Genomic DNA, 8719 nt, shown 5'->3' on the forward strand with positions numbered 1-8719 from the left:
TATTTTATCCCTCCCCTGTATATATGTATATATATTACCATTTGGTTGGTTTTGATTCCAAGCATGGTTATAGATTTCAAAGAGGGTCATCCAGAATAAGACAACTCTATGAGACAAACATCATGATTTGATACAAAGACATTCAATCCACCTTTCTTATATATTTCATGTTGTTCAAAATTTTTAATTCTCCACTAATATAGGACAACTAAAACTTAACTACAATTCACCATTTAAAAATACTCAATTTTTATGGTGCTACTTCAATACTCCAAACTTTTTTTTTTTATACATATAAAGATTTTTTTTGGGTTTATAGGCAACCATGCAAAAGAAGAGGGTAGGAACTGCAATTATAGCAAAACGTAGGGGAAGTTTCTATAATTTGGGGAGAAGAAGCGCCTAGAAAAACGCCAAACCAAAAACGCCAAGAATCCATATCAATCTTATATATTTGGATTCCGTTGGTTTGTCCCAACTTTCACACCTAGAAGAACAGTCCTGATATCAGTTCAACTTGTAAAACGCCATTTCGTAGGCTTTGAATCACCTAAGAATCTTCTTCTGTCATGGCGGCAATGGCTGCTTCTCATTTCTTCTGCAGTCGCCACATTTACTCTTCTGGCGATGGTATATCGAAAATCAGTAATCCCCGACTATACTCTTCTTCTTATAAATCCAAAGGATTCTCATCTTTTGAGAAGAATTGCAGAAATTTGAAAAGCCATATGGTTAAAGCCGCATCTGATGGCTCAAAACATGGCAGAAAACAAGTGGAGGTAGTTTCCATCAAATTATTTGGTTTAATTAGAAATTTGTGTTACTACCCTTTTCTGCTTATTATTGTTGGGTCTCATCAATTTTATTTTTTTGGTTGTGGCTATTTTAGTTAGTGTATAATCTTGATGAAAAACTAAATACATTGGCTGATGAGGTGGATATGAATGCTGGATTGTCAAGGCTCTCTCTCTTTTCTCCTTGCAAGGTAAGATTATGTGATTCTTTGTGTTATGTGTTTGTTGTTTTGAAATGAAACTCAATGTAAACTTATGCTTAAAATTTTAATCCCTCCAAATATTTTTAGCAATAGTGATGATATCAAAGATGGGAAGTAAGGAGATGCATTAGTACTTTCAGGATTCAAAACTATTATGCAATTTGTTAGAACTGGAAATTTTCAAAAAATTGTGATGTAGTTCCTGGCAACCTAAAAATAAGCTTATGGATCTTGAAGTTGAAATTAGCCCATTGGCCCTAAAGAGACAAAGTAAATCTCTTTCCTTTTGTTGGGCAGTGGGGGGTTAATAAAATGTTGAAAAGGAAAAATATGATATCTTCATGTCTGATCCTGCTTAAACATGCCAGCATAAATTCCTATCATATCTATCATTTCACACAAAATTGGTTAGCCACTATACGTAAACTTTTCTTGGATTGGATCTACTTTCTGTTTTGCAAAGGTTATGCTTTATGAAATGGTTGGGTTGGATCTGAAATCTTTTGAAATGCAGATCAATGTTTTTCTAAGAATAACCGATAAGAGGCCAGACGGGTTTCATGACTTGGCATCTCTATTCCATGTAAGTTGTACAATCTAGTGTTTATTGCTGAAAAAGTCGTGTTTGAGCTCCTTTATTCTCTTTATTAATAAATTAAGTGATGGTCGGTGGAATTTTCTTCTAATACTTCTGATGTTTAATGTGATGTTGAAAATTCGGATTATTTGTATCTCTAGGTGATCAGCTTAGGAGATAAGATAAAGTTCTCCTTGTCACCATCAAAATCTATAGATCGCTTGTCAACTAATGTGCCTGGAATTCCGCTTGATGAAAGAAATTTGGTAAATGAGTAATCTTTCTTGATTCTTTTGTGCTTTTACTTTTTGACATACATATTATATCAAGTATTTTGTGCATTCAGATAATAAAGGCCTTGAACCTGTACCGGAAGAAGACTGGAAGTGACAAATTCTTTTGGGTAAGATCTGTAGAATTATACGAAATCTCGAATCTTTAGCAGTTAAATGGTATATAAAAATTGATATATGTAACAATCATGCATACCAGTTTTTGTTTTCCGAAGACCCTTCCTATGTTGTTTACTGCAATATGAATGTAACATACTAAATTTGACAAAATTTTACTAGTTATAATGGATTTTGGGGACTCATTTTCGTTCTTTTGTATATAAAGAACCTGTAGCATGTAAACATGGAATTCGTGGTTATTCATTTAGTCTAACATTGTGGCAGGTTCATGTTGATAAAAGAGTTCCAACTGGGGCTGGGCTTGGGGGTGGAAGTAGTAATGCTGCAACTGCTCTTTGGGCAGCAAACCAATTTAGTGGTTGCCTGGCCACTGAAAAGGAACTCCAAGAATGGTCTAGTGAAATTGGCTCAGATGTCCCCTTCTTCTTCTCCAATGGAGCCGCCTATTGCACAGGTAGAGGTGAGGTATGTCTTGTCACAAGCAAACAGGTTCAAAGTATTAGTTCGTTGAACCCAATCTTCAATTCGCTATTTTTAAGTAAATTTTTTTAAGAACACTAAGGGGTCGTCTACCAGATGCTTACCAAGTAAGCGCTTAATGACAAGAGTTACCATCCTCACTTACCTTATTGGGTAACATTTTCGGCCATGAAAGTGGATTGTTGATAAGCGTCTCTTACCCGGTAAGTGCTAATCGGGTAAGAGTCTTGTTCCAAACCTACCGGATAAGATTCTCGGTCCTTGCCATGCTCATCTGGTAAGGCAAGTGACACCTATACACTGCTTACCCGGTATTCCTGTAAGCGTATGGTAAATGGCCCCTAAGTTTAAACAAAGCTATTGCTTGGTCATTTAATCTATTTGTCAATGTTGGATTCTTTCAACTAGCTGGATATTTTGCAGAGTTGACAAGAAAACTAACCTTTGATTGTAAAGTAATTGACATATAGCTGTAAAGACTAGAAATTTGGAGGGAACCTTGAGAAGATAGCAGGCTTTTCTCAGATTAACCCTATGTGTGACAAGTACTGCATGATTGATGTATATGCTCCACTTTGAGGAGAAATGCTAGAATAATAGGCTTAATTTGTCAATTATATTCAAACTAACTAGGTTTTTTCATAGGGGTTTCTAAACCTGGCTAATGGATAATCATTGTATCCTATTTAACAAGTGGTTTAATCATAGGATTTCTCCAAAAAAACATTTACAATATTCAACTTAGCCAACTTGTCATGTATATAGGGCTAATATGTGACCCCTGAAGCAGCAGCTTTCTTAGTGTTTCAGACACCTGATCTCATGAATGGATTGCCTCAATGGGAAAAGTTCATGAGTAGTACCGAAGGATCCCCATTACTTCTGTCAACTATAGTTCCGTACCTAGGTCCACTTACAAGGTGTATGAGCCATTGCAACTGATCCCCAGATAAGACAGGACATCCTGCTTTTTGTTTTCCCATGGTACAATATTCTGTCTAAACCAAATGCACCTAGAAGCAAATCTTTGGCTATATAGGCAACCCAGCAGAGTTCTGAGGCTCGTGTATGCCTCTCATCTCCATGTAAGAAACCTCTCCTTGGAGCATACTTGAGGTACCTTTAATATGTGCAAGACTGCATCCTGTTGACTTCTTTGTGGAGAAAACATGAAAATATTCCCTGCACTCAAAGAAAACAATGTTTGAGAGAGGCTAGCTTCTTGACCAGTCTTGAGAGTCTTCTTGGGTCATCAAGAAGCTCTCATGATTAGTATACGACTCAGGGGCTGTTTGGTTCAGGCTGGGGAATGTGAGGGAATGGGCCCATTATATTATATAAAACCAAATAGTTTTGTTTTCATTCCTTTTGCTTACCGCTTAATACCTCTAACCGAACACCCTCGTAGTGTTTGAAACCATTGGAGAGTGATCTTTGACTGTTAAGCATCTGAACCTCAACTAAGATGTTAAGGACATACCTCATTAACACAGAAATATGCCTTCTCACAATCTAGCCAAGAGCTCAAACTTTCTAGCTACTTCATCCAAAACCCATTTAGAATGTGGAACTTGAGTGTAACGAGGCACTCTTCATCATCCTCAGTGATAACAATGTCAAATAGCATAACAATCCTTTTTCCTTGTTTCTCTAGAAAAATATATACATTTCATCCCGAACTTGTCTAGTGCCCGTGAGAAATGAGAGAACCAACTCATGAAGTGTGCGTATGCTATATGAATATCTATATCCTCAACAATCTCTAAATGCCTCATAAACAACAAACCCAAAAGCTGCTCTATTAATCCTTCTCATCAAGAACTGCATTGAGGAATACTTTCTTGATGTTAAGTTCGTACAAAGTTCGGTGATGAATATCAACTTGCATATTAACCAATGTATTGGCGTCTTATCTTATCTTATCCCTTGGACTAAAAGATCCTTCATATTCTTTCACTAGTAATCAAGCCTGGAACTGTGCAAGAGTTCGGTCTGATTGAGTTTCAAGTTTGTTTACCAACTTACAATAAACATGCTCATTTCTGGTGTGAACATCAACTGGATCTCATGTACCATTGCTTACAAGGGGTATAAAGTTCCTGATGCATAGCTTGCCTTCATCATACAGGGCCTTAAAGACATTTAGTGTAATGTGGTAACTACTGGTGGCTGAAAGAGAGACTGACTAGAAGAGAGGTAAGTATATGAAAGATAGTAAGAGATGGACTTCCAAGTTTATCATAGATTTACCAATATAAGTGTACTTTTTCTTTATTGGGAATGGGAATAAGTGGAGTGTAAGAGGCTAAAGCATTTGGGTTAGGTTATCATATCTCTCTGATTCCAACTACCTTATATGTGGTGTCAATGTGGTTTCTTTCTCTTATCATTTGATGAACCCAAAGAGAATGTGTGACGGATATGAGCAGTTGAAGCTTAAGGTGGTGCATTATGAGTGCCCTATATCTCATGGTACTCAAGGAGAGAGAATCAGGCTAGAGGGCTCATCTTAGGTTACTGGAATTTGGAAACTGAAAACCTGATTCTAGAAAGTGATATCAGCAAAGATAAAATATATTTTAAGGGTGAGCGATAGCATTTGTATCCCTTTTGAGACCCGTAATAGTTTTTAATCAGGAATCTATCCTAGTGTCAAGCTACTAGTATTGGGCCTAAAGTCATGCACATAAACATAGCAATAAAAAAAATTTGGACCAACCGAAAGTAATGGAATAACTGGAATAATATACGATAAGGGCCTTATCCTTTCAAAATTCTGTGGATGACATGCAATTGATGAAGTAACTACATTAACACCTATAGAACCTGAATTGGGCACTGCCTGTAATATCGAGCAACAGAAAAGACTGTTGCTGGGACTTGTACTAAACCATGTGAAAGCATTTTAGAAGAGAAGGTATTTTATTCCATTTAACAAAGCTGCAATTATTTAGAATACAGTCGTGTTCATGGACCAGGGGAAATAAAACCCTAATAGAAGACTTAGATGAGCTTAGCACCAATAATGACACAAGTGCACTAGACTCTTAACATATATAAAGGTGGCGCCTCTCTATATACAGCAATATATAACCCTATAGCATGCGTATAGATACATTTATATATATATATATATACTTATGTATGTATGTATGTGTATGTGTATGTGAATGTGTATGTGGAGACACACATGCAGTTAGATCACTTTTTGACTCTGCCAAGGAAGAGTGCTTTGTTGGTGCACTTGTCTCACAAACAATGCATACTACTTGCTAGTGGACCTGCTGGTGGCTTGTGTCACTTTCCTCATGTGAATATACATAAAAATCTTTTCCCATACTTTGAGAATGTCTTCTTTCTGGAATCTCACACAAGGCTAGTCCGTATGGAAGCCGTATTTCCATACACTTATAGTCTGTTGTGACGTTGGGCCTGTATTTATGATTAAGGCTTCAACAAACTATTCACTATATTTTATTACACATCTTAGTCTTTAACATGGATGTTATATAATTTTTGGACACCGTATACATACATACATACATATATATATATATGTACATACATACATATATATATGTAATTCATCCCTACGGCATAAGCTGCCTGCACCGCACCAAACCCGGAACTTCCGCGGTACTGTTTATGGTTTGTAATTTTTTTCAAATCGTACCATGCAATTTGTTTTCAGGTTTTGAATTATGAAACAGAACTGTGCCGCGTAAATAGTTTTTAGTACTTTTTATATATATGATTATACATTATATTTTAACTAAAACATAATTATTTAGACATTAGTCAATACTAAATAATCCATAAGAAATAAATTTGGTAAGTAGTCCAACCCAAATCCAATAAGTTCTAACTGCTTGTTGTTTGGAGCTCTTTTTGCTGCTATGCACTTGAACAGTTGAACTTAATTATGTTATATGTATAGTACCGACTACAAAACTTTGTATTGCTACTTTCCACTCATCATATTTAAGCATAAACCGTATAAAATGCGGTGCGGTATGTTGCGGTTTGAGATGTATGTGATTTGGAAAAAAGCTTAAACCACTTATGCGGGTTGGCATGCAGTTTTCACTCTAAGCTGCACCGCAGACCAAACACCATTATGTATTTATAAATGTGTCATTGGAATTTTTGTCAAACGGTCCCATTCGAAAATTTTCAAATTTTTTGTGTTTATTGTTTACTTTTCTATTCGTGGCAGACGACGTTATAACCACATTGCTGATGTCAGGTTGTTCAAGACATACCCTCACCTGTAGCTTTCGACATGCCAATGGTTCTGATTAAGCCTCCAGAGGCATGCTCCACAGCTGAAGTTTACAAGGTGATTTTATCTTATGACATTGATTCAAAAAGTAGATATTGTAATCATCATAGTTATAATGTTGCTTTTCCAGCGTTTCCGGTTGGATATATCAAGTACTGTTGATCCCTTAACTTTGCTGGAGAAGATCTCAAATAATGGAATATCACAAGATGTTTGTGTAAACGATTTGGGTATGAGCTCATCTAAATTTACTATAAATGTCACATGGTGGTTTCTCCCATAGAAGACTAATATTACTTCACATTTGACAGAACCTCCTGCATTTGAGGTCCTTCCATCTCTGAAAAGACTAAAACAACGCATAGTTGCTGCAGGCCGTGGAAAATATGATGCTGTTTTTATGTCTGGAAGGTACTCAGCTTTATCACCATTCAAGAATATCTTCTAATTTGTTACATGAGAGCGTATTTTGGACATGAGGAAATCTCTATACTTGAAATAAATGTCTACAATGAAAAAGGCACATAGTTTTAGAAATAATAGAGGGAATAATGAATTCCTCCATCTTATAATTAAGGGCAGAATTAGAAAGGAGGCACTTACTTTTGAGAGCTGGACACTAAACAAAAATAGAAACGTAGACGCTTATTTTGCTACGGAGGTGATACTCAGCTGTCCAAGAAATAAATAATAATTAGCTATTGGTTAGAGTTTAACTTCTACCCAAAAACTATTATTTTTGAAGCAAACAATAGCATCGTAACATTCGGGATTTTAGCTACATAAAATGATCGCATATACTATCTTTTCACTGTAATGGCTTCTTTGGCATTTTAATGGTATTGAAATGTAAACATATTGTTGACCTCTAAAGCTAATTTTGATGAAAAAGCAATTCAAAAGTTGATAACCACATCGGTTGTATCATTCACTGACTTCATTTTTAATCAAAATTTTGTTGCATAAAAATATCATAACATCCTTTCATCATATTGCTTTTGCAGTGGAAGCACCATAGTAGGGGTTGGTTCTCCGGATCCCCCTCAATTTATATACGACGAAGAAGATTATAAGGATGTCTTTTTATCCGGTAAGCCAGGATTACTGGTCCCTTTCATCTGTTGATTCTGGTGCTAGATATGAGGTTTTTTTTTGTGCCTGTGTTCTGCCGACTTCATATTTAACCTGAAAAGTTGTGTGAAATATAACTTTAAATCTAACTTTTCTAATACTAAAGTTTAAGCATTGGGAGTCTCAGAACAATTGGTAGTTTTATTCTTTTGTGATTAGAAGGTCATGGAGATAGATCCTAAATGAAACTGAAAGAATGCATACGTTGACTTCCATCCCAACCCTTGATAGGCCGAGGAGTCTTGTACTTTGGGTCTCTTGGATAACATTTTAGGTTTTCTTGGGCCGTGTGTGTTTTTTTTATCATTGTAGCTGCCATGGCTCTTATGTTACCACCTTGATACAGACTCTCTCTCTCTCTCTCTCTCTCTCTATATATATATATATATAATCTTTAATACATATATTTTGATAAATTCATTTAACTTTGCTGAAATGTCATTCGTATACCCGTGTTACCGGAATTTCATAATCACCAAGTACCCATTTATAACAATGGTTCGGGCCATGCATTACCTAGTATCACCTCTAGCGCTTTGCGTATGGATTTTTCATGTTGATGTGCAACTTTTTTCCATATACATTTTAGATTTGATTTAAAAAGTAAAAATTGAATCATTTGACTCCCAAATGTTTGACTACCATTTCCATTTTATTGAAAAGGATGATAAACTTGTTTAGGCCGCTTGTTTGTTTGGATGTATATAATATTTTTATACGGTAAATACTCATGCAGACTCCTCACTTTTGGTGAGAACCCTTACCTCCAGGGAGGCTAGGGTCTTGTTACAAGGTTTTTAGACGTCTAAGATTATTAAGCAAATGCCGGTACCCACAAG

At 36.0% G+C, this 8719-nt stretch overlaps 1 protein-coding gene across 2 annotated transcripts; it reads left to right on the forward strand.

Moving 5' to 3' along the window:
• Window positions 1-477: 477 nt before the first annotated feature.
• LOC112518382 (4-diphosphocytidyl-2-C-methyl-D-erythritol kinase, chloroplastic/chromoplastic) lies at window positions 478-7915 on the forward strand. 2 transcript variants are annotated; one of them, XM_025126063.1, is made up of 11 exons: window positions 581-630; window positions 713-779; window positions 890-985; window positions 1512-1580; window positions 1736-1840; window positions 1921-1977; window positions 2252-2452; window positions 6714-6806; window positions 6880-6979; window positions 7061-7160; window positions 7754-7913. In XM_025126063.1, exons 2-11 carry the CDS (start codon window positions 729-731, stop codon window positions 7872-7874), a joined length of 993 nt encoding a protein of 330 aa, XP_024981831.1. In that variant the 5' UTR covers window positions 581-630; window positions 713-728; the 3' UTR covers window positions 7875-7913. The 2 variants fall into 2 exon arrangements, with proteins under 2 accessions (XP_024981821.1, XP_024981831.1); XM_025126053.1 differs by having other exon boundaries at window positions 478-779; window positions 7754-7915.
• Window positions 7916-8719: the final 804 nt, after the last annotated feature.

This window comes from Cynara cardunculus (assembly GCF_001531365.2).
Source record: "Cynara cardunculus var. scolymus isolate 2C chromosome LG 1, CcrdV1, whole genome shotgun sequence".
NCBI lineage: Eukaryota > Viridiplantae > Streptophyta > Magnoliopsida > Asterales > Asteraceae > Cynara > Cynara cardunculus.

Coding starts and splice junctions, on each gene's coding strand:
- LOC112518382 (XM_025126053.1), top strand. CDS start 570: ATGGCGGCAATGGCTGCTTCTCATTTCTTCTGCAGTCGCCACATTTAC. Junction 986..1,511: donor CTCTCTTTTCTCCTTGCAAG/GTAAGATTATGT, acceptor TTTGAAATGCAG/ATCAATGTTTTTCTAAGAAT. Junction 7,161..7,753: donor GCTGTTTTTATGTCTGGAAG/GTACTCAGCTTT, acceptor TTGCTTTTGCAG/TGGAAGCACCATAGTAGGGG.